The 24,131-nt window shown below is 36.7% G+C and overlaps 3 protein-coding genes across 9 annotated transcripts in view; 2 read left to right on the forward strand and 1 right to left on the reverse strand.

Annotated features, from left to right (window-relative positions):
- LOC100679775 (multiple coagulation factor deficiency protein 2 homolog) overlaps positions 1-24,131 on the forward strand; it is a 230,935-nt gene that overhangs the window by 127,192 nt on the left and 79,612 nt on the right. The window lies entirely within an intron of this gene.
- Positions 11,290-13,917, forward strand: LOC116417095. 2 transcript variants are annotated; one of them, XM_031928287.1, is made up of 2 exons: positions 11,290-13,623; positions 13,692-13,917. In XM_031928287.1, exons 1-2 carry the CDS (start codon positions 12,791-12,793, stop codon positions 13,882-13,884), a joined length of 1,026 nt encoding a protein of 341 aa, XP_031784147.1. In that variant the 5' UTR covers positions 11,290-12,790; the 3' UTR covers positions 13,885-13,917. The 2 variants fall into 2 exon arrangements, with proteins under 2 accessions (XP_031784147.1, XP_031784148.1); XM_031928288.1 differs by having other exon boundaries at positions 11,292-13,623; positions 13,676-13,917.
- The window catches only part of LOC107981668 (ras-related protein Rab-32), a 229,075-nt gene continuing 228,706 nt past the window's right edge, over positions 23,763-24,131 (reverse strand). For all 4 annotated transcript variants that reach the window (XM_031928297.2, XM_031928298.1, XM_031928296.1 and 1 more), the window contains exon 4: positions 23,763-24,120. In XM_031928297.2, the coding sequence (XP_031784157.1) occupies positions 24,010-24,120 (111 nt within the window). In that variant the 3' untranslated portion in view covers positions 23,763-24,009. The remainder of the gene's footprint in view (positions 24,121-24,131) is intronic.

Raw genomic sequence — 24,131 nt, forward strand, 5'->3', positions numbered from 1 at the left:
TAGTTTTAAATAGGTTAAGTTCTAATTTTAAGTTTCATGTATATTTTTTGTTGTAACCAGGCCTGCTAGCAGGTAACTTTGTTTACCTATGCAGGATTTTCAGGCATGATTCACATGCCTTGTAAAATTTTTTCTGGTGAATAAATAAATAAATAAATAAAAAGGAATAGCTAGAGATGGAGAGGAGAGAATATAAGGAAACGAAAATAGAGTTAGATGATGCGAGAAAAGTTATTGAACTGCATACAAAAAATAGCTTAATAATGTAATTTTATAGCTAAATATATTTTTTTATTCACGACTGAACTATAATAGCCACTTTATTCCCTAAAAAGCGTGACTAAAGTAGCATTTTATTCCCTTATAATTTTCTTTTCAATCCTTGTGTAGCAAGGGCGTAAAGTGGGTTTTTTTAGGCCAAGTGTGGAGTTTGCAGTACGAGTCAAGGCGAGTTAGCCCGAGCCGAAGGCAAATGCGTTTACGAGCCGCAGACGAATACTGCAATCACACGAGGCGAAAAACCATATTTTTTGTAATGCATGTATTGATTTTCGCGTTTCAAACTGCACTTGTTGAATTTCTTGCGAGTTTAGAAGATTTGTCAATGAATTGTGCAGCGGGCGCAAAAATACTCCTCGAAATTAACAGACACAAAATTATTTTTCTCCACATCTGCACCGAAAGTACCACATTCCATCCCCCAGGCGCCTGGAGAGGAATGTGCATTTTCAGTGCTGGTGTGAAGAAAAATAGTATACGCACCACGGGAGGAAAATTGAACAGCCCATATCTCGTGTAAATTGTTATCCGAGCCGACGGCTCGGGTGAGAATCTACACGAGATATGGACTGTCCAAGTTTTTTCCTCCCTAGGCACGTAATATACTATTTGCGCCCGCTGGTCGGAAAGCGACTACTTTTGTCCCTAATTTTAGGTCAAACAAACGCGAAAATCGTGCATGTGTTACAGAATTTTGGAAATTTTGAAAAATTTTGAAAAAATGTTCAAAAGTAGACAAATTTATTTATTTTGTTTAAATTATCAAAATGATTGTTATTTTATTTTATTACATATAAAATAAGTATGATAGAATAAATAGAAAATAATAATAAACGTATATTTTCATCAAATTGCCGATAGCCGAGTAGGTCCCACGTTTCAAGAAATAAAGTGGTTACACAGTTCAGTCATGAATAAAGCACTATTTGCAACACAAGAGTAAAGTCGATTATTCCCTTGGGTGATTTACTGCCCTTGCTTCGCTCGGGCAGTAAACTCTCACCCGCGGGACTGATCAACGACTTTACTCCCTTGTTGCATCCCCTATAACACCCGATATTTTGGCAACCTTGCCTCAACATTGCATTGCAAGACTGGCTAGATTCAGCAATATTGCCAGTGCTTAGAACAACATTGCTGCAACCATTAGGCAATGTTGTCACGCACTAAAATGACTGCTTATTTATTACAAAGTTGTCTCCAACACAGGAGTCCATCGTCCTTTGCTACTAGCGTCCCATCTTGTTTGCCATTCAGCCATCGTCTTCTTTCTTACGGCATCCCAGATCTCCTTCTGGCTTTTGTCACTCGATCGTCTCCTAGCTTTGAATACGTACCTTTCTTCTAATCCAGTCTTCTATCCTTGGTATAAGGCGATGAGTCAATCGCCCCTTGCCACTAGCGTTCCATCTTGTTTGCCATTTAGCCATCGTCTTTTTCCATGTGGCATCACAGATCTCTTTCTGGCTTTTGTCATTAGATCGTCTCCTATCTTTAAATACGTCCTTTCTTTTCAACGCTAAGAGGTCAATGGGAGGCATACCTGCTATAATGCAGGCAGCATCGTCCAATACCGTACGGTAAGTGGATGCCACTCTTAGTGCACTGCGCCTATACACGGTAGTCAACTTTCATGCTTACGATTTCAATCGCATCGCATCTGCCCATATTAGGGCTCCGTATAGCATAATCGATGTGGTTACACTGGCTAAGAGTAACCTTCGCTTCTAAGATGGCCCTCCTACATTTGGCATCAATTGTGATAGAGCAGCCCCAACTTTTGCTGCTTTATCACTGACTATTTCCAGATGCTGTTTAAAACTTAGTCTTGCATCGATGGTGATGCCCAAGTATTTAATGGTTGGTTGAGAAACGATCTAATGTCTATCCACCGTCAGTATGATTTCCTCCATCTTGTTCCTACTGGAAATGAGGATAACTTCCGTTTTGTGACGGGCTAGTTCCGGTCCCGCCTCTGTCAACCATTCGTGTATTATACGGGTTGAATCTTCAGCTATTTCTGTCAACTCTTCTTTATGTTTCGCTACTACCAGTACTGCTGTGTCGTCCGCGAATCCTAGGACTGTTGCTCCTTCAGGTAATTGTAGCTTTAGTACCCCGTCATACATGATGTTGCAAGTCGGTGGGCCAAGTACTGACCCTTGGGGGACGTCATATAATAGAAGTCTGTCCTTCAAGTATTTGGACATTATCCTTCTTTTATATAAGGGCACATCCTGTTTCCGGAGTGCCTCGTGTATTTTACTCCACATGGCCAATTGCATTTTTGACATCCAATGTAACTATAGCGCAATACTTATTTTCTCCTCCCTTCCATCATTTCCCCTCTATCGCTGTTTGTGCAGTGTCAATCACTAGACTAACTGCGTCTAGGGTTGAACGCTTCTTTCTGAAGCCATATTGGTGTTCCGCTAATCCACCTTTTCCTTCTATAAAATGATCCATTCTGACGCAGATAATGCGTTCCAGAATCTTCCCTGGGGTATCCAGCATGGAGAGTGGTCTGTATGATGAGGACTCCTTGGGTGGTTTCCTTCTTTTTGGCAGAAGCACTAGTCGCTGTTTTTTCCATTTTGTGGAAATGTTCCTTCTTCTAGACATGTATTGTACAAGTCTACGAAGACCTCTGGATGAGCATGAATGGCATGCTTCAACGTAATATTTGGAATGCTATCTCGCCCTGTGGCTTTGTTGTTTCCTACTCTTCTGCAGGCATCTAACAATTCCTCAATCGTTGTTCTTGTCTTCTCGTTCAGTGGCACTTGCTACGTGCATTTGCAATTTCCTTGTCCCACCAGTATATTGGTGGTCGTCTACTGTATGCCACTCTTCGTGGCATCGCAGCGTCACATGCTCGGGTGATGTTTACCGTCAACTGCTCCGCCTTTCTGTTCGCTGTTCCAGACAGTTGCATTTTTTCTAGTGCTAACAAGAATATCTCCTTATCATAATCCTTCGTTTTCCAACTAACTCAATTTGTCGTTGTACTTGCGCTGGGTCCCCTTTTTGGTATCTCCACCTTCATTATTATGGCCTGATGATCACTATGTGTGTAGTAGTGTTCACTTACAGTCCATAAATTAACTGAGCCAATAAGGCTGCTACTTACAAACGTCAGGTCGACAATAGACCCTGCGTCTCCTCTTCTAAATGTATGGGTGCATCCTTGGTTAACTAGGATTAAATCCAGGAAAGCGAATGCTTCCAGGAGTACTTGTCCTCTGTGGTTAGTCTTTATGCTGCCCCACTCCACAGCTCACGCATCAAAGTCGCCAGCAATCAGTATTGATTTCCTCCCTACTGCGTCTTGTAGGAGCTGTTCTAGCAGTTGTTGGAACTGCACGATTAGAGCGTTAGGTGAAGCGTAGCAGCTGTAAACAGTGACACCTGCTACCTTAGCCCGTATAAATTCTTCTTTACGGATCTTCATTTTTTAACAGAAAGCAAAGTTTTCACATGTCCAGATTGCTACTTTACCCGTATTGTCATTTCCTACGATGGTTCGTCTAAATCCTTATATTGTTCGCACACAATAGCTACGTCTACCTCTTTCTCACGGACATACTGATTGAGTAGGTCCTTCTCATTCTCATCTTCATTTTCGTTGGTTCTTCAGTACTTATAATGCAGCTTGGTAGGCTGGGAATGTATAGCTACTAGCTGCATGGTCACTCTTTGATTCTCCATCCTGTGTGTGTGTGTGTGTGTGTGTGTGTGTGTGTGTGCTACTGTAATAAACAATGTGTTTGGAGAAAATGGAGTGCTGGTATGCTATTGGTCGATTATAAATGAAAATTATATGTTAAAATTATTGTAAGACGCACTTGAAAACAAATATCTGTAACGGCGCATGCGCGTCATCTGACTTCGGCACTGGCTGCTGTGGAAACTACTCTATCATCTCTGGAACCGGGAACCGATAACACGGACATAGTCATGAGATCTTTTACTGATTGCAGCCTACGGTGTAAAATAATTGTAACTCCGTTTCACGGAGAACGAGGCATTATCCGAACAAAAGAACTAGGAGTTTATCAGCTTTATATTATTCAAGGTAGCCAAGTATTAATTAAAAACGTTGTCAGAAAAATTTGCAGTCGTTCAATTTGTGTGGTAGCCGGAAAGCGGGTTAGCAGTAGGGGCTGCGCGGCTACTGGGCCACCAAATACCGACGCATGGTAACGCATATTAGTAGATCCCTGTTTTACGGACAGAGAATTGTATGTCGACCGTGCTGCCTGCGGTGGCGCCCCCCATAAACAAGTGTTGTCGACGGTGGCGCCCCCGTTACCGACCCCCCCTCCATAACTCAAAGTGAGCATCAGTAATTTACTTTATCGACCTGGGATGCGATGGATAATTTGGAATAGGATTTGCAGGATTAAAGGTTGAGTTAAACTAATGTCGCCGACGGTGACGCCTCCTTTACCGACCCAACCTGTTTTATCAAACATGATTGGTTGAAATTCCAATATGGCTGAGTTGTTTAGGAGCTGACATCTAGACGCTGGTTGAGTCTCTGAGCAATCAGCATTTAGCCATCCTGAAGGCTTATGAAACTTCTAATAATATTTAGGCAGGGCATATACAAATTCAGTATTCATGATATATTTTATGCTTTATTTATAAAAATCCTTATTTTTTATATGAGTATACATATTGTATTATAGGTAAAACATATATAAAAGCTCTTATAACTAAAACACGTCTCAAAATTTTTATTTATTACATGAGTATATATTCTTATAACTAAAATATATGTATTAAAAAATTTTTTAAATAAATACATGAAAATTCTTGAAGAAATGCAATAGTGATATTGGCATCTAAACATGTTAACCCTTAAGAAGAAATGTGAAATACCATGCATATATATATATATATATATATATATATATATATATATATATTTCAAATATTCGTTAGAAATAGCATTAGAGAACCGTTAGAGTATATAATAAACTTATATAAATCTAATAGTAATTAAATTGTGATTTATAAATTGGATAATACTTTCAATGTAAGATGTTATATAAAAATCCTTAATATTAGAAGAAAAAAAAATTACTAAGCGTCGCGATAATCCCCATTAAAAAAGAATTTAACATAAATAAACACTCTAATTATTGAGAAAAATCCTTAATACTATACGCAGTGGAGATAAATTATTACATGAATTCAATAATGTTGTGTCCATAATGTACTAGATAAACATCTCTAGTATCAATTTCATTCTTCAACTTCTCCTCGTCGGTGTTATTCTCGATGAGGAAGGCATTTACTTTGGTGGGTAGGAAAACGTCGAAACTTCCATCTAACTCCAACACCATCTTCGCGCCAAATTTTGTCTGAACATTCTTATGTTTGGATATTTTGTACTTCTTGCTGATCTCCAAATCCTGAATTTTTTTCGTAGGCAGGAATGGTGGAGCTTTTGCCATAGTGTTCAGCGACTCCATTCTGTAAAAATAATGAAACAATATGTATAAGCTTATTATATTTGTTTATGTATTACAAGAATATATTATACTCACATGATAAATTATTCTTCCAATGTTGTCGTTGTTGTATCCGAATCAGATGAGGAATAATAATCCTCAAAGAAATGTAGTGGGAAGATAAAATCTTGTCGTACTGCACGAAGCCACTTCTTTATTGCGTAAACGTTTTGAACTGCACAATTCTCCTTCCAGTCAGGAAGGTGATGTGAACACACCAGCGGAGTTCGAAATCCTGGTGTCTTTAAGGATGGACAGCCGAGATCTTCTATATTACGGACGTCCGGGAAATATAGCTGCAGCCACTCCTTTTTCTGTGCACCTTTCACCCAAATAATAACGTTCCTTGTCGGCGATAAATCGAGGAGGCTGGAGCCAACTTCGGCTAGCTTGTCGTATGGCAGTTCACCATCGCTCCACTTTAATCCGTGAAAAGAATATTTGAGCCACAGATTGGCACACTGGACATCTCTCGACAAGTCGTACCAAGAGTGAGGTGGTTGACATGTAGCTAATTGAGCTACTGCTGCTGGCTCGTTGGGATCAATGTAGGCCAACTCCTTGACTATGAATTCGCCGTTTTGACCCTTGAAACCCTGGATACCAACAATCAAATCCATGTTAACGATGAAAATATTACTCATTAAGAATAAATTTACAAATAAAATAATAAAATATTTAAAATATACTTACAAATTCTACAGCTTTCTCAACTATTGTAGAGAACAGTATACTGCTTGAGTACACTCGGAAATATATACAAACACGGAGCAGAGGACTGCTTAAATATACTAGAAATTTGTACCCCTTCCATTAAAAAAAGCTTCTCAAGCTCGATTCATTCACGCTTGCGACGTGCAACGTCTCTTTTCATGTTTCTTTGAACGACATCAGTTACCCCCTCTCTCATACGTTTATATGCATCTCCCATAGTCCTCACTCAGGCCTCTACAAGCAGTATTTTCGTTCAAAGCGCACCGATTTTGTATATCGCGCGTGGTACAGCAGATACAGCTAGATCCTGGGATTTTTCGACTACCCTCTCGCAGGTACAGCCTGCGCAGTGCAGTCGAAACAGCTAGATCTTCAGATTTTCCACTACCCTCTCCCCCGTACATTTAAATACGTTTCCCATAGTCCCCACGCAGACGCCTGTAGGCTTATGTTTTCGGTACACTGACTCTCTACAGCGAGAGCTGCAACCGAACGTCTGGAGACGAATTTTCGAGTAAAGCGCGCTGATTTTCTACTCTTTTTCTCGTTTTCTCAGCTACCCTCTCCCCCGTATTTTTAAATACGCTCCCCATAGTCCCCACGCAGGCGCCTGCAGGCTTGTGTTTTCTCTACACTGACTCTCTACAGCGAGCGAGAGCTGCAACCGATACAGCTTGACCCTACACAGATGCTCTGCAGGGTGCATCTTCGCTGTGTTTTTTTCGGACGAGGTCAGCTCCTCTCTCCATCGTTCTTTTAAATACGTTTCCCATAGTCCCCACTCAGACAAATTTTCGTTCGAAGCGTCTCAATTTTCTACTCTCTTTCTCACTTTCTTCGTTACCCCCCTCCTCCGTATTTTTAAATACGTTTCCTATAGTCCCCACGCGAGCGACTAGAGATGAATTTTCGATGCACTGACTCTCATCGATAGCCCTCATTTTTCACACATGAAAATAATGAAACGCAAATGAAAAATTATCCCCACCCTTGCATCTATTATATTATTTAAGTCAGAGCGCTGATGAAATTTATTTTAGTTGTCTTTCTACAGGGATTAGTTTATTATCACATTGAAAGAAATCTTCTATACAGATTATATCAGCAACATTAAAATAAACTAATAGTGGTATGAATGTTACTATTTACATTAAATTAAACAAATTATTTAAAATATCAGTATTCTGAATGTATAGAATTGAGTCGAAGCATCTAAAACACTTAAAAGCTCAAATTTCTTTGGTCGAGACTTTCCCAATCCCTTAAACAGATACGACTAGTTTATTTGACAATTATTGCACCCAGATGTGTGAGAGCCAAATGCTTTGGATACACTTGCAAGTCGATAGAACTATTCGAATCATAGCTCTCGGTGAAGTAACATCATGCGTACGTGTGTGGGTGCATGTGTAAACAAATACGAAACAGTTAAAAAAATGTTGTTTATACAAGTGATTTAAAAAAAAAAATTTATCCTCATCATCAACATCAGCATGGAGAATAAAGTAAGTAAATTTGTATACATCTCTATCTCGCTCTCTCTCACTCTCTCTCTCTCTCTCTCTCTATCTCGCTCTCTCTCACTCTCTCTCTCTCTCTCTCTCTCTATCTCGCTCTCTCTCACTCTCTCTCTCTCTCTCTCTCTCTATCTCGCTCTCTCTTGCTCTGTTTCTCGTTCACTCTCTCTCTCTCTCTCTCTCTCTCTCTCTCTCTCTCTCTCTCTCTCTCTCTCTCTGTCTCGTTCGCTCTCTCTCTCGCTCTCTCTCATCTACCTCGTACTGAAAAGACATGCAGATACCTGTACTTTCTCTCTGTCTCTTTCTCGCACACAAGCTACACGCTCTATGCATACACGTGCACTTTACAATTTCTTTCTCTCTATCACTATCTATCTCAAACTAATGCTAGTAATCTTATATATTTATTGACTATTTGCTATTTTTCAGGAAAACGTGAATCCTACGTGGTATCAGGGCAACTCCGTATTAAGCTGTGAAATCGACAAAGTAAGAAATAATTTAAAGCATGTTTTTGTTTCTAAGTTTATTCTTTATAAAAATAATTAATTTTTAAATTTATTTTATAGGATGGTTTAAATTATTCAATGGGGTTAAACTATCTCTTAATTGATACTAATAGTCAAGAAGCTGATAAGAATAGTATGAAACAGCACCCACAACTTCAGAGAAAATCAGTCAAAAAGCGACAAAAATGAAATTTGTGAAACGGGACAGTTACAGCAGCATGAAAATACGTCAAATGCTAACATAAGTATATTGGAAGAATTTGATATCGATATTGATAGCATTATTAATGCTGAAATCGTAAATATGTCAGACGAGAGAGTGCTTGAAATATACAAAAATTTAACCGCATCTTTAGAAAATGAGTATAGAGAAGATACACTACAAGAACAACAGCAGCAGCAACAACAAGAACAACTACAACTACACCAACAACAAATTGATTTAATTGATTTAACAGAGACGCAAGAAGAGAATAAAGGTGATCTTAGTCATGAAAAATTCACGCAATCCTGGTCGATAATTAGTTCATCAGTTATTGAAAAATTAATTGAAAAGATAAAAGAGTCGGTAAAAAGACTACAGCAGCAAAATAATAATATATTGAGTGAACTTATAAAAATTAACAAACATTTAGAATCATTCTTGCAATTATCAATCACACAGCAACCTCAGAAGCAGCAGAAAGGAAAGAAACGGAAATCAGCTGAAAGTAAACCAAAAAATTGTAAAAAAACTAAAAAAGATGAAGGTAATCATGAAAAAATTTTAAGAGAAATTCAAAAATTACCCTCAAATGTTCCTCATGCCTTAAACCAAAATAAAGAAAAAACGAGTAAGAATTCAAAAATACGATAAGATATTTAATAAGTTGTATTTTTTGTTGAATTTATTTAGTATTGTAATTATAGGTATAAAATCAGATTTTTTTATACCAAAATAAAACAAAGTTTTAATAACATTTGTATTATTTAATTTATTAATCCTCGGCCTCTTCCACTTTTTCTTGCACACAAAATCACACATACACACACACACAGACACGCACGCTCACACACGTACACACACCATTATTAACGACCGCTCTTACAAAAAGATCATTCGAATTTCTTTTACGTTAGTCACATTCATGCAGTCGCATCCGCAGGTATCCAGTAGACCTCTGTTTTACCACTTGAACCAATCGGTTCTCTCTTACGCTAGTGACACAGCAGCTATCTCTCTCTCTCTCTCTCTCTCTCTCTCTCTCTCTCTCTCTCTCTAATACATACACACACGTGCGCACTAGCTTTTTCTCTCGCGCTTTGTTCACACATCTGACAGTGGTCAAGTAGTAGGCACACGCACACTAATCCCACATTGGGCATTAGACCTCTGTTTTACCATCCAACACTCGTTTAGTCGTATCTGCTGGTTAAGTATAGATCTTTTTTATCTACTTTTATCTTATTTACTTTACAATATCAATCACAAATATCCGCATTAAAATATATAAATTAAACAATATTTTGTTTATTTTATTAATAGATATCAACTGTGAAAATGGAGGATATTATAAATGAATGCCTACAGCAAGTTAAGCTCTTGGAAGAGGTCGAAAGATTATTATTTTCTGCTACAAGTACATTTGATTTATCCACTGTAACAAGACATTTCGTAAAGTTTTGAGTAATACAAAGCTTACCGTTCAAGAACGACAAAGCATTATATGTACAATGGGAAAAATAGAATGTATGAGAGCAAGACTTGAAATTATGACTAGAAGAAAAAGCGGTGCTGGAGTACAAGTAAATAACCAAAATACTGTCACTGATCGCGTGCGTTGGATTGATATGGATAACGCCTTTGAAAACTACATGAGGACTGCTGTTATAGCAAATTTGACACACATTGAAATAATTAATTTCCTACGAGACTCTGCAATATTATTTTCACGAAGAATAACAAGTATGATGCACTCAAATGATAAAGCTTTTAAAATTAACACTGTTTTATCATGTAAATTTACAAAAACATGTGTAGAAAATAATGAAAATGTCGAAGAAAAAGAAGAAGAGTGCATTGAGACTAAATATTTCAACACGAAAAATCATGAAATTTTATCTACAACATTGTTAAACAATTGGTTCAAGTCTAATGTTATTGAACCTCTACTCACAGATATTGAAGAATTTCAAGAACGTGATTCTGGTTGGACTCTACATTCTATTGAAAACATACAGATAAATATAAATAAATTTAATCCAATGCGTGCCGGTAGCTCTTATATACCATTACCAGCATTCATAGAGAAAAGGAAAGCATGCATAAATGTTAAAAATTATGATAAAAAATGCTTTATATGGGCAATTTTATCTGCATTATATCCAGTAAAACATGGAAATCATTCTAATAGATTGAATAGTAATATTCAGTATGAAAACATTTTAAATATGAAAGGTATTGAGTTGCCAGTATCATTGAAAAGTATCCCAAGATTTGAAAAGCAAAATAATGCAATATCAATAAATGTGTTTGGTCTAGATAACAAAGATATTACACCTCTCTATTTAACATCATGTAAAAAGAGTAATCATATCAATCTTCTTTTACTCACAAATGATAATTTAGATGGTGGTGATGTTGATGAAAGTGATGAGTTTTTATCTTAATCACATTATGTATACATTAAAAATCTGTCACGTTTAATCAGTAATAATTTGACAAATAGAAAAAAGAAGTTCTATGTTTGCGATAGATGTTTAAATTTTTTTTATAAAGAAGATGACTTAATAAAGCATGAAGAGCATTGCAAAATATTAAATAAATGTAGAATTAGACTGCCTAATGAAGAAAATAGTTTGATAATGTTTAAAAATCATCGCTACAATGAAAAGTTACCTTTCATAATCTATGCAGACTGTGAATGTTTGTTAAAACCAATAAGTCAAGATGAAAAAACAAACACGCAACCAATACAAAGTCATGAAATTTATAGTATAGGTTACTATCTGAAATGTAGTTACAACGATTCACTATCAAAATATGCCTTTTATAGAGGACCTGAAGCGTCAAAATGGTTTGTTGAACAGTTAAGAAACATAGAAAAACAAATAAGTGATTTATATGCGAACCCTTTACCTATGCCAGTTCTATCTCAGACTGAATTAATAGGTTATTATGATTCAAAAACGTGTCATATTTGTAAAAAATTGTTGAATGATGATGCAAAGGTGCGTGATCACTGTCATCTCACTGGAAAATATCGAGGACCTGCACATGCTACCTGCAATCTAAACTATCAAGATTCAAAAATAGTTCCAGTTGTGTTTCATAATTTAAGTGGTTATGATGCACACTTTATTATTACTGATGTATCAAACCATTTTCCAGGATAGATTGACAAGAAAAGGTGTTTTACCCTATGAATATATAAGCTCATGGGAAAAACTAGAAGAGTGTAAGTTGCCTGAAAAAGAGGATTTTTTCAGCATTCTCAATGACTCATCGATATCTGATCGAGATTATGAGCATGCACAAAATGTATGGAGTACATTTAATATACAAACACTTGGCGAGTACTCAGATCTTTATACGAAGACTGATGTTTTGCTGTTAGCAGACGTTTTCGGAAATTTTCGAGATCAGAGCATGAATGTTTATAATCTAGATCCTGCTCATTATTACACTACTCCAGGCTTTTCCTGGGACGCTATGCTCAAACATACAGGTGTACAATTAAAACTTCTAACAGACATTGACATGGTACTTTTTATAGAACGAGGAATTCGAGGTGGTTTGAGTCAGTGCTCTAATCGGTATGCAGCAGCTAATCACAAGTACATGCTTGAAAAGTATGATAAAGATAAAGCAAATGAATACTTGATTTATTTAGATGCAAATAATTTATATGGATTTGGGCTTTAGTGTCTTCCGTATGATGAATTTCAGTGGCTTGAAAATTGTGAAAGTTTTGAATTGTTTTCCATCGCATCAGACGCTTCTCATGGTTATATTTTAGAAGTAGATTTAGATTATCCTCCTGAAATACACGATGATCATAATGATTTACCATTCTGTCCAGAACATGCAAAACCTCCGGGATCTAGGCAGGAAAAACTTTTAGCTACACTTCAACCTAAAAGAAATTACGTTATTCGTTATATTGCTCTGCAACAAGCTCTTTCAAACGGTCTTCGACTCGTTAAAATACATAAAATTCTAAAATTTAAGCAGTCTTCCTGGCTCAAATCATATATTGATTTGAACACTAGTATGAGGGCAGTAGCAAAAAATGAATTTGAAAAAAACTTTTTTAAACTAATGAATAATGCTGTATTTGGCAAGACCATGGAAAATATTAGAAAACGAGTTACAGTCAAACTAATGAGTAAATACGATGGAAGATATGGTGTCGAAGCTCAAATTTCGAAGCCAAACTTTCACAGTAGTTCCATATTTAATGAGAATCTAGTTGCAATACAGTTAAATAAGACTGATATACTTATGAATAAGCCAATCTATGTTGGGCTTGTAGTTTTAGATCTCTCCAAGACACTGATGTATGATTTTCATTATAATTATATACGGCAAATGTACAAAGATAATTGTAAATTATTATACACAGATACTGATAGTTTTATATATGCTGTTAAATGTGATGATTTTAATGAAGATATGAAGAAGAATATTCATAAATTCGATACATCAAATTATCCGGCAGACAATGTATTTAATATGCCATGTGTTAATAAAAAGGTCGTAGGACTTATGAAAGATGAATGTAATGGTCAGATTCTTACAGAATTTGTTGGATTGAGAAGCAAAATGTACAGTACACGTGTTAATAATCAAGATAGTATGAAAAAAATCAAGGGTATCAAAGCTTCAGTTGTAAAGAAAACCATTGAATTTAATGACTATTTGGACTGTCTACGAAATTCACGCATTCAGAGTCGAGAGCAGTACGCTATAAGATCCAAACTTCACAAGGTGGAGACCATTAGACAGAGGAAGATTGCTCTCAGTCCTTACGATGATAAAAGATTTCTTCAAGATAATACTATTGATACGATTGCCTGGGGGCACTATCAAATATTACAAAATGGGTAAGTTCAAATTATACACATACGCACATATTTCACGTAAAATTCAATTTAGAAACATCTGATTCCAGCAAAGAGAAGCGTGTACGATTCAAGGAAGATCCAACCATACACTTGATGTATAAATGGAAATTTGCGCATCATGAAGCTCGATGTGGCAAGTGGGAGCAGGTTGCACGCGATCGACAACGTTTTAGGAGAAGAATTTTACAAATAAATGAAATTATATTGCCAGTAATTGTAAAAAAATTGAAGGAAATGTAAATAAATAAACAATAAATTTTACATCAATTATAATTTATTAATGTTTTCTTTTTTTACATATCATTTCTATTAATCCAACTGTTGTGAGTATTGTCAAAACCTAACCATTTTACATAAACTCTATCAACACTTTTTCTTAAAACTTTCTCAATCAAATAGACATTTGGATATTTAGTCTTGAGAAGTTCTTCCTCGTAGAATCCTCCAGCTATTGGTTTGTCTTGATAATCTTTTAGATGATAAGTATAGGGCTTCGTAGGTGAAACTCGCGTTATTGTAAATACTTCAGTTGACCAATTGGGTGTATAGCCCTTATCAAAAACCTTCTTGATTCGGCTTACACGTACTTTATCTCCAATTTTAAATTTAGCTCGTTTAAACAAATTTAGGCTGTTTGACTTTTTCCTATTAATTCGATTAGGAATACGATTAACTTTGCTTTTGTCTACTTCTGCAGGCTTCATTCCTATTTTCCGATGTCGACTATTATTATACTGCAATGTTAAATCTTGTAAGATATCCAACCATTTGTAGCTACCACGCAGACTAAATAACTTCCACATCATGCTTTTTAGAGTGCGATTAAAACGTTCACAAATTGATGCCTTAAGATTACTGTAGGTACAGTATAGATGAATTTTATAACTTTTCATTAGTTTGTCAAAATCTTTATTGTAAAATTCTTTTCCACGATCTGTTTGCAAATTCTTGGGTACTCTTTTTTGCAATAGTATTGATTTCATAGCTTGAGTTACACATTTTCCAGTTTTTTGTTTCACTGGCACAGTCCAAGCATACTTTGAGAATACATTAATAACTGTGAGCAGGTACTTAAACCCTTTATTTTGCTTGGCATATGGAATCATTTCAACAAGATCTACTTGCCAAGTTTCATCGATATTTTTGCTCAGAAAAGAACGACGTGGATAATTACGTCGAGCAGGTTTATGAAGTTCCTCCATTAGTCCTACTTTCATTATGATTTACAGGTTTATTTATTCCAGAATCCAAGATTTGTACTTTCACTTGCAAATCTCTAAGCGTTTTATTTATTCTAGAAAATTCTGTCTCAGTATTTATAATTTTATCATTTACTAGATACTCTCCACTTCCTGTAAATCTTTTTCAAATTTGTCAGCTCTTTGTTCAATCAACTTTTTATAGACTTTAAATTTACAGCATCATCTTGATCCACAGCATCACCAACATAACACAGTTTTCGATTCTCTAAATCAACATTTCCATTACTAGTCAGCTTGAATCCTAGTCCAGGTGGTCCTCGAGATGTGCCTGCAAGGACTAGTTGACGTCCAAACACATCAATACTCATTTCGATACTGAGTTGTTACAAAATAATTTCAGCTTCACGAAGCTCCTCAATGATCGATTGTATTTCATTGATATGGTTATTATTGCCAGCAGATGTTTCAGCTATAAGTAATCTTAAACGATCTACAAGTTCATTTGGATCATCCCAATAACGGTATTCAGTGTGGATATTTTTATGAGCGATCTTATATGACATAAGCCCCTTACCACTTTTACCAACCTTGAGAATTTTACTCACAAAATCAGTATATTTCTTACTTGCATTTTCACGAATATCTTCCTTCGATTTATAGTATTTTTTGTGTGCATTTGTGTCTTTTAAAATCTTAGCATAATTCTTCTTATCATTGTCAGTGAATAAAGTGTTATCAGGATATTTCTTAAACAACAATTCCAAAAGACCGAGATCTTTTTCATACACTTTATTGCCAACGATAATTTTATCTTTGTCAAAACTTATAGGAGCATTTCCAATCATTAGTTTATTATCATGCATTTTTCGCACTCCATATACTGTATCTAAGGCTCGTATTTGTCCCTTAAGCAACAATCGAATGTTTTCATCGACATTAGCGCTCATAACGTTTTTTCATCATCCGAAACATCTGAAACACTTGCAGCGTTATTTTGAATAACAGTTTCTTCGTGATCTGAAATATCTGAATCGCCCACAGCTGACTCAAAAGCTGATTCTCCAGGATCATCGTCATAATCATTATCATCATCAGCATCAGCATTATCATCATCAGCATCATCATCATAGTCCTTTTTATTATTTTCAATACGCTCTAATTTTAATTTTCTCATCTTCCGTTTTTCTTTTTTAACTACCACTGGCGATAAACTTTTTTCTTGTTTAATATGCTCACTTACATCGATTAGCTTTTCCAGTGGTTTCACAAGCGGTTTGAACGAGTCCTCCAAATTTTTTTCCACCTCCAATTTATGTGACTTTACCAAATCGTACTTTCTTTTCAAAGCTCTACGAGCTTTCTCAACTTCACGTAGAACTACAGTTTGTTGATCAAAATCAGACATCTTGATAGTTTAGAGTCTCACAATCAAATGCTAAATTTATTCAGTATTCTGTATATTTATTACAAACTGATCAATGCCTTTTCTGTAGCGACCATCATTGATATCACGGTCTTTGTCTATAACGAGAAAACTATGATTGTTATTATTCCAACACATTGAACAAATATCTTTGAAGCGTTGATATGTCATATCTGTATTGACATGATCGTTATAAACATGTTTAAAGTTCATATCATCTTGTCAAAAAATTACCAACAAGTTGACGTTGTCACGCACTAAATGTTTCGGTACTTGCGCATACGACTGACACAAATAAAAGCAATCCACGCTTTTATGTCTGCCCATGCAGTAAAAAGCTTTGACATTATCCTGCTTCTCACAGGCAATATCATCAAAGATAAAAATTGAGTTGGGTTGAGCTTCATCAGGTGATACCACGAGATCGTGTTCACCGAACGATAAGTATTTAATACCTTCTAGAGGCTCAACAAGTTGTTCCAAAAATGTATATTTAGGCTGATTCAAAGATTTCGAGTATACGTAAATATTTTCAAATCTCAAACCATTAGGATGAATGATTAGAGATAAGAGTGCGTTCGTTTTACCACAATTAGACGGACCACAAAATACTGCTCTTATACTGTTAGGTAGCAATTTTCCATGACGATTGTGTTGTTTGTTTTTGCTGCTGCTGAGTCAAAAGATCGAAATTAACCACTGGCAACTTTGCTGCCTGCTTCTTAAGATCCATCATGCTTTTTAAAATTTCATATCACGACTGACTCGATATATTATAAATATGAGCATTTAGTCCCTCAGTCTGTCTCGCATGAGCTTGTTAAGAGCTAGCATCATGCATCAGAAAAAAGGTACAGGTTTAGTGAATACATTGATTAACAAATTACCCATTGAACTTCATGTGCCTGGTTATCAGTACTGTGGTCCAGGTACTAAACTTGCTAAACGTTTAGCTCGTGGTAAGGAACACGATATTGCCTACTCAAAAAATCCTGATAACATTCAAGAGAGAAACGCAGCTGATTAGATTTTAGCAGAGAAGGCGTGGCAGAGAGTGAAATCTAGAGACGCTGGTTTGAAAGAAAAAGCGACAGCTTTCGCTATAGCAAATACCATGAAGTTAAAATCAAAGCTTGGTTTGGGTGTTGGAAGAGGAGGGGTAAGAGGAGGTGGCAGGCGTAGATCTAATAAACTTAAGAAAACGATTTCAAAGAAAAAGATTACACTGAAAAATTTGATCAAGTCAATGGGAAAACCTATCATTCCTGGCAACGATTTTCGCTCTATGATAAAGTCAGCACTAAAGATGGCTCGAGAGCATGTGAAAAATGTTGGTGGAAAAAGTAAAGTTAATGTTTCACGCAGATTGCCTGTTCCCAGCAAAGTAGGTGGCTTTCTTCCAGCACTTATCCCACTTTTTGCTGGTCTCAGTGCAGTAGGCTCACTTGCAGTAGGAGCTGCGGGAATCGCTAAAGCAATAAATAAAGCAAGTGCTGCTAAGAAACAAATGGAAGAGCAAAAAAGACATAATGAAAAAATTGAAATGTTGGCACTCGGTAAAGGACTGTTTCTAAAACCTCATCGTAAAAGTTTCGGCATCTTTCTGAAGAAGAAGAACAAAAAGTGTAAAGGAAGAAAAAAAAACTTTGATGAAATAAGATTGCCTAAACGTGCACTTACCGACTACGATCTGCTCAAATATGTAAACCTAATGAATATACCAAATTTTCGAGGAGTTTTTATGAGAAATGCTCTGCCTTCAAACGGTTGTCGAGCCAGAGAATCGGCAGTCATCTGGATGATGCAAGTGGACCTGGCACGCATTGGATAGCTTATCGAAAAATTGGTAATGAGGTTACATACTTTGATAGTTTCGGTGATTTACAACCACCGCGGGATCTTATGAATTACTGGAAAGTATCTCAAGTTAAGTACAATTATCAGAGGTATCAGGAATTTTCAACTTTCATCTGTGGTCATCTCTGTCTGAAATTTCGCTGCAATCAGCTCAATCGTAAAGATAATTTTTGTCTATATAAAAAGAAATCTACATGAATGATTTGAATTAGTCTACTCAAGATGGTTGTTGAATCAATGACTCTCGGCCTTTCCGGCACCTCCTCAATCCTTGAGACGCACTATTTTCCTCCAATAGAACTGGATTCGGATAAGCAATACAGTCTTGGACTCGTTGAGCTGCTAACTTTTAATTCTATACCGAACATCGATGAAAACTGTAATAAATTTTATGTTGGTCAAGAAATAATTAACTACCTACTGGCAGTTATGAGATTGAGGATACTGATCGAACTCTATAAGGTATCCTCGATACTCGAGGTATAAAAGTTAGTATCAAACCAAATAATAATACTTTACGAAGTGTTATGTGTAGTCATGAAATAGATTTTCGACCGACTGACTCGATTGGTCGTCTACTAGGATTCACTCCAAGACTTTTGAAGCTCTATATAAGTCACAACTCAGAGTTACGTGTAGCTATTCTCAAAGTGAACGCTTTACGAATTGAATTTAACATTACGACAGGAGCATACATAAATCAGCAGAAAGTTCATACAATACATGAATTTTTCCCAGCAGTTCCGCCAGGCTACAAGATAATAGAGGTGCCTAAACAAATAATTTACTTGCCAATATCTGTGAAAGTGATCGATCACCTACAACTACGCATATTAGATCAAGATGGTGATTTGATTAATCTCCGAGGTGAAATTATTACAATTCGTCTACATTTAATAAGCCTTGAAATGGGTATTGTTTTTAATGCTGACAAAAGCTATATTAATAGCTCAGTATGTCGCCAGACAGTCATTCAGCAACGAGTGATCAAACGATTAACACGTCAGAACAGTCAGTTTCTACAAAGTCTCGGTCTCAAAGTGCGTGGTGGAGGAAGAACGGGACCTCAAGCGAGAAAAATACTGAAAAAATAACTTGTACGTTTATCTGTTGTTGCTGTGTGCCTCAGAAAAATGGAATCAGTTCTTAACGTACAATTCCCTGTCATCTTTGATGAATCTGTCTCGCATTATGAGGTTCATGCACATCAACCCTATATCTCACTTGCATTCAATAATAGTGATGAAATTCGGATAGCTATGCAACATCAAGATTTGTGTGTTCTACCATCAAAAAGTTCTCTACATATTTGTGGAAAGATTACTAGACAGGATGGACAAGCAGTACAACACACCCTTTTTGTGAACAATGCTATTAGTCATCTCTTTGAAGAAATTCGATATGAGATGAATGCCATACAGATTGATCGATGTAAGAACGTTGCTGCTACAACCCTGATGAAAGGTAACACATCTTTCTCACCTAGTCAACTAAAGTATCTTGAAAATTCTGGCTGGACACCTATTACTGACGTGGGAAATATAGCTGATAATAATGGAAACTTTGATGTGACAGTTCCTCTATCAATGATTTTTGGTTTCGCTGAAAATTATCGCAAAATCGTTGTAAACGTTAAGCATGAACTTATTCTCACAAGATCGAGAAATGATTTGAATGCTGTTTTGCAAGAGGCTTTAATGGTGGACGGGAGACCGACATATGAAGAATTCAAAATCGAGATCAGTCGTATAGAGTGTCTTATGCCCTACCTCATGCTGTCAGACCGACGAAAAATACAACTATTTAACTATATTCAAAAAGATATGCCGATTTCGATGAGTTTTCGTTCATGGGAGTTGTATGAGTATCCAGTACTTCCAACAACCACGCAACATGTATGGATTGTAAAAACATCGAATCAGCTGGAAAAATCACGTTTTATCATTCTCGGTTTTCAAACAGGGAGGAAAGGTGTACGAAGACAAAATGCTAGTCATTTTGATCATTATAATATTAGTAATGTCAACTTTTCCTCAACTCTCAGAGCCATCCGTATGGAAATCTGAATCTTGATATTTTAAACAATCAGTTTGCCATGCTTTACGATATCTATGCTAATTTTCAGAATGCGTATTATTCTGATAGAATTGTAATAGATCCCCTTTTAAGCAAAGAAGAATTCATTACAAATGCTCCACTTATAGTTACCGACTGCTCAAAACAAAACGAGTCACTCAAACAGGCAGCTGTAGACGTACGTCTTGAATTTGAATGTAAGCATAATATACCCGTGGACACTACAGCGTATTGTCTAATTCTACATGATCGCATTGTCAAGTATAATCCTATAAGTGGTGATATTAAGAAACTTGTTTGAAACTATATAAAGCTTGCAGGAACAAACATTCGAATCAGTATTATCTTAAACCATCATTCAGGATAGATATAAAAAATGAAACGAAATAGCATTCCGTACACACCTTTCAAGGAGGATAAAAGTGTTAGAAAAGTGCAAGATGATAAACAATGTAATACGTATCGTAGAGAACCTTGTTCTACTCCTGTTAATAAATTTGAACGGTTAAAAAATACTTTTGAGAAATATTCCACTAATACGAAGTCCATGCCAGAACATCAAGGTTATAAGAAGTTCTGAAAGATTTTAGAATATACATGTCTTTACAAATAATGTTTTATGTACCTATCTTTTTTTGAATAAAGTAAAATTAAAATGAATATTTTGATGTATTTATTTATTAATCTTAACCTTTAATCCTACAAATCCTATTCCAAATTATCCATCGCATCCCAGGTCGATAAAGTAAATTACCGATGCTCACTCTGAGCTATGGAGGGGGGGTCGGTAACGGGGGCGCCACCGTCGACAACACTGGTTTATGGGGGCGCCACCGCTGGCAGCAAGGTCGGTATGCAATGCTCTGTCGGTAAAACAGGGATCTACTAATATGAGTTACCATGCGTCGGTATTTGGTGGCCTAGAACCCGCTTGGCCCAGTAGCGGCGCAGCCCCTACTACTCGGGTTGTTAGATGAGGCACATAAAGAGTAAAGTAGAATAAAGTATGATTTATTTGAATTAACAAAAAATCATATAACATACATAATGAACCAGGGCTATTAAAGCCAGAAATAGAGACGAATCATCGTAAAAAACGGTGCGCACGTCAATAAATACAACAATACATAGCTTAGTGAGGCCATAGGCACTCGCCTCTGGAGGATGTACGCGCGGAAATTTTACAAAAAAGTCGCAGAGATAAAAAGGCTTTTTTATACATATATTTTTATAGAGTAGCAGAGACGAGAAGTGATTCACTAGTTACTCGGCAGTGAGGTATCCCAATTTTTGGTGGTGCGGTGTGATATGATCATATCAGCTGACCCCACAGATATAACGCACGCACGCATTCTGAAGACGCTGAAGTCTAACTCGAAGCTCCTTGGACACATTGAAGTACACGAGATAATCCAAGTAAGGAACAACCAGCACTTCAGCCAGCTGCCTGCGCAGAGCTTCGGTGGTACAGGCTCAGAAAAATTTCAAGCCATAGAGGACGCGTTTTACTCTCTTCGTTAAGCACTCGACGTGTGACTTCCAAGAAAGCCTCGAGTCCATAACAATACTGAATTTTTTAACTGTGATTCCGAAAGGAACGAGAGCCCCAGCCTTCAGCTCAATTCCCGGAAGACTAAGTTGATTTAAGATATTGACGTTACGGCTGGAAGAAAATGACTTTCGTCTTCAAAACATACAGATGAAGATCAGAGGCTCTCGCTCACGCCGACACCGCCCGTGCCGCGTCCGTCAAACGCGCTATTCCAAGGTATAGCGTAGACATTTCCACTTGCGTATAAATTTGCAGATCAACTGCGTAGAGCAGATGATTTATCTGGCTTAGGTCTAGTGTCTCCTTGATGTCATTTATGTACAAACTAAAGAGAAGGAGGCCCAGAACTGAGAGACGCAAATCACTGGCGAATTGCCAACAACAGACACAGTACACAGACACACACACACACACATACGTACACACACCAGTCTAGCACAACAAAAATAAGAGATCCGATAAAGCCAATTAAAGGCAAACATTCACAGAGCCGAGCTTACGCACGTCTGCTCGATATGCCACCTAGCGAGGAGGGTGAGAAGCGCGAGTGATATTCTCTCCTGCTAGATTATTGCCAAAACGCCGAAGTCTTTATTACGATGGCCAACTTAACAAATAAATTAAGAGAGTGTTTGTGTAACATGAGTATTATTTATTTATTTCCGAACTTAAAGCGTGATAGAATCTTCTTGGGGAGAGAGAGTATTATTTATTTCTTTTCGAACTTAAAGCGTGATAGAATCTTCTTGGGGAGAGAGAGTATTATTTATTTCTTTCCGAACTTAGCGCGAGATTAAATAAAGATCACGTCCTGGTGCCTTTTTTAATATAAAATTGGACGGGATCCTGGAAAAATAAGTCATATTAACGTGTGGTCTTGGGTTAAGCTGCAAGGTTTTTCACCCAAAAATCCACACGGTATGTTTGGAAGGAAATTAAGATGTCAAGTACGTTTTCAGTGATTGAAACCAGAGTAACACATGAGTCAGAAATGACATCTATACCGACTTTAAAGCATGGGTGGTATGCGGTAAACAATTTTACAGCAATCATCCAAAATGAAGCCCGAAAGGACGAAGAAAAAAGACAAAAAAAAAATAAAGCTGAAAACCCACGAAATGGTGTGGCCAAACGCGAGGCTGAAGAGGCCAAGTACAAAATGCTCCTTCGACTGTTGCACAGGAACGCATATCGCAGAGTTGAGCTTACCCTTTCCTATCCAAAGCAGAAGAACGTAGAAGTTATGGTTAAGGATATTTAGGCGCTCCTCAGACTGTTGCTAATTAACGTGGGTATAACTGAGTGGAGCCTAAACTCCCTTATTTTATGCAGAGAATGTAGGTGTCGCAGTTGATGCTGTCCAAAGGATGACCAGACAATGCTGCAAAAAGCAGACAACTGGACGATGAAAAAAAAAGTAGATGTCTGGACGATCGAAAAAGAAGAACACGGAAAACGACTACATCAATAAGAAGAGGGTATAATGCCTTTGCATGAAACGGACAATAATATGACGCAGGAAAAAGAAGAAAGGTTGAATTCTAATTATCTTAGTAAACAGAGGATGTACGAAAATCTCAAACTTCGAAAGAGGAGCTTTTTTGTAGTAGAACCCGCTGGTTAGCCTACTAAAAAAAATTGTTTTACGGTGGTGCCGGTAGGAATCCTTGGACAGAGGATGTACGAAAATTTCAAACTTCGAAAGAGGAGCATTTTTTAGTGGAACCCGTTAGTAAGCCTACTGGAAAAAAATTGTTTTACGGTGGTGCAGGTAGGAATCCTACAGTGTCAAAGGGCCACTTACGTAAATCATGTCTTTCCTGAGCCTAAATAAACAAACAACATGCACACATACATGATTCCAGTAGTAAAAGAGTTCGTAATGTAGTGATACTGTGAGAAGTTATCTCAAGTACCATTCTTGAACTCTGTAGAGATCTAAGACGACATTAGAGCTGCATTTCCCTAGTGCCAACAGCACTACTAAAATTTTAATAAAAGTCGAGTATTTGATAATAATTTTATTACACATTTATTTAAATTTAGTTAAAAATACAATTTAAAAGCTAAATTAAAGAAGAATGTAATCGATACAAAATTTGCAAAAATTACTACAAAGTCACTGAAGTTTTCTATACTGTCAGGTTGCGAGCTAATGATAAAGAATTGATGGTATTATAAATGAATATTTGTAACAGTTTATAGCAAATATATATTTTATATTATTTTCTATTAGCATATTTGCGCTAACAATGTCAGCAGTAACATATTTTCTTTAAACGGTCAGGCGATTGATTAAGAGATAACTTGATTCCATCATAATGTTCATCTATACTATTGTCTTTGATGTTATCATTCTGCAAGATCTGAAATACAT

The sequence above is a fragment of the Nasonia vitripennis genome, assembly GCF_009193385.2.
Source record: "Nasonia vitripennis strain AsymCx chromosome 4 unlocalized genomic scaffold, Nvit_psr_1.1 chr4_random0005, whole genome shotgun sequence".
NCBI lineage: Eukaryota > Metazoa > Arthropoda > Insecta > Hymenoptera > Pteromalidae > Nasonia > Nasonia vitripennis.

Coding starts and splice junctions, on each gene's coding strand:
- LOC116417095 (XM_031928287.1), top strand. CDS start 12,791: ATGAGGGCAGTAGCAAAAAATGAATTTGAAAAAAACTTTTTTAAACTA. Junction 13,624..13,691: donor TATCAAATATTACAAAATGG/GTAAGTTCAAAT, acceptor ATCTGATTCCAG/CAAAGAGAAGCGTGTACGAT.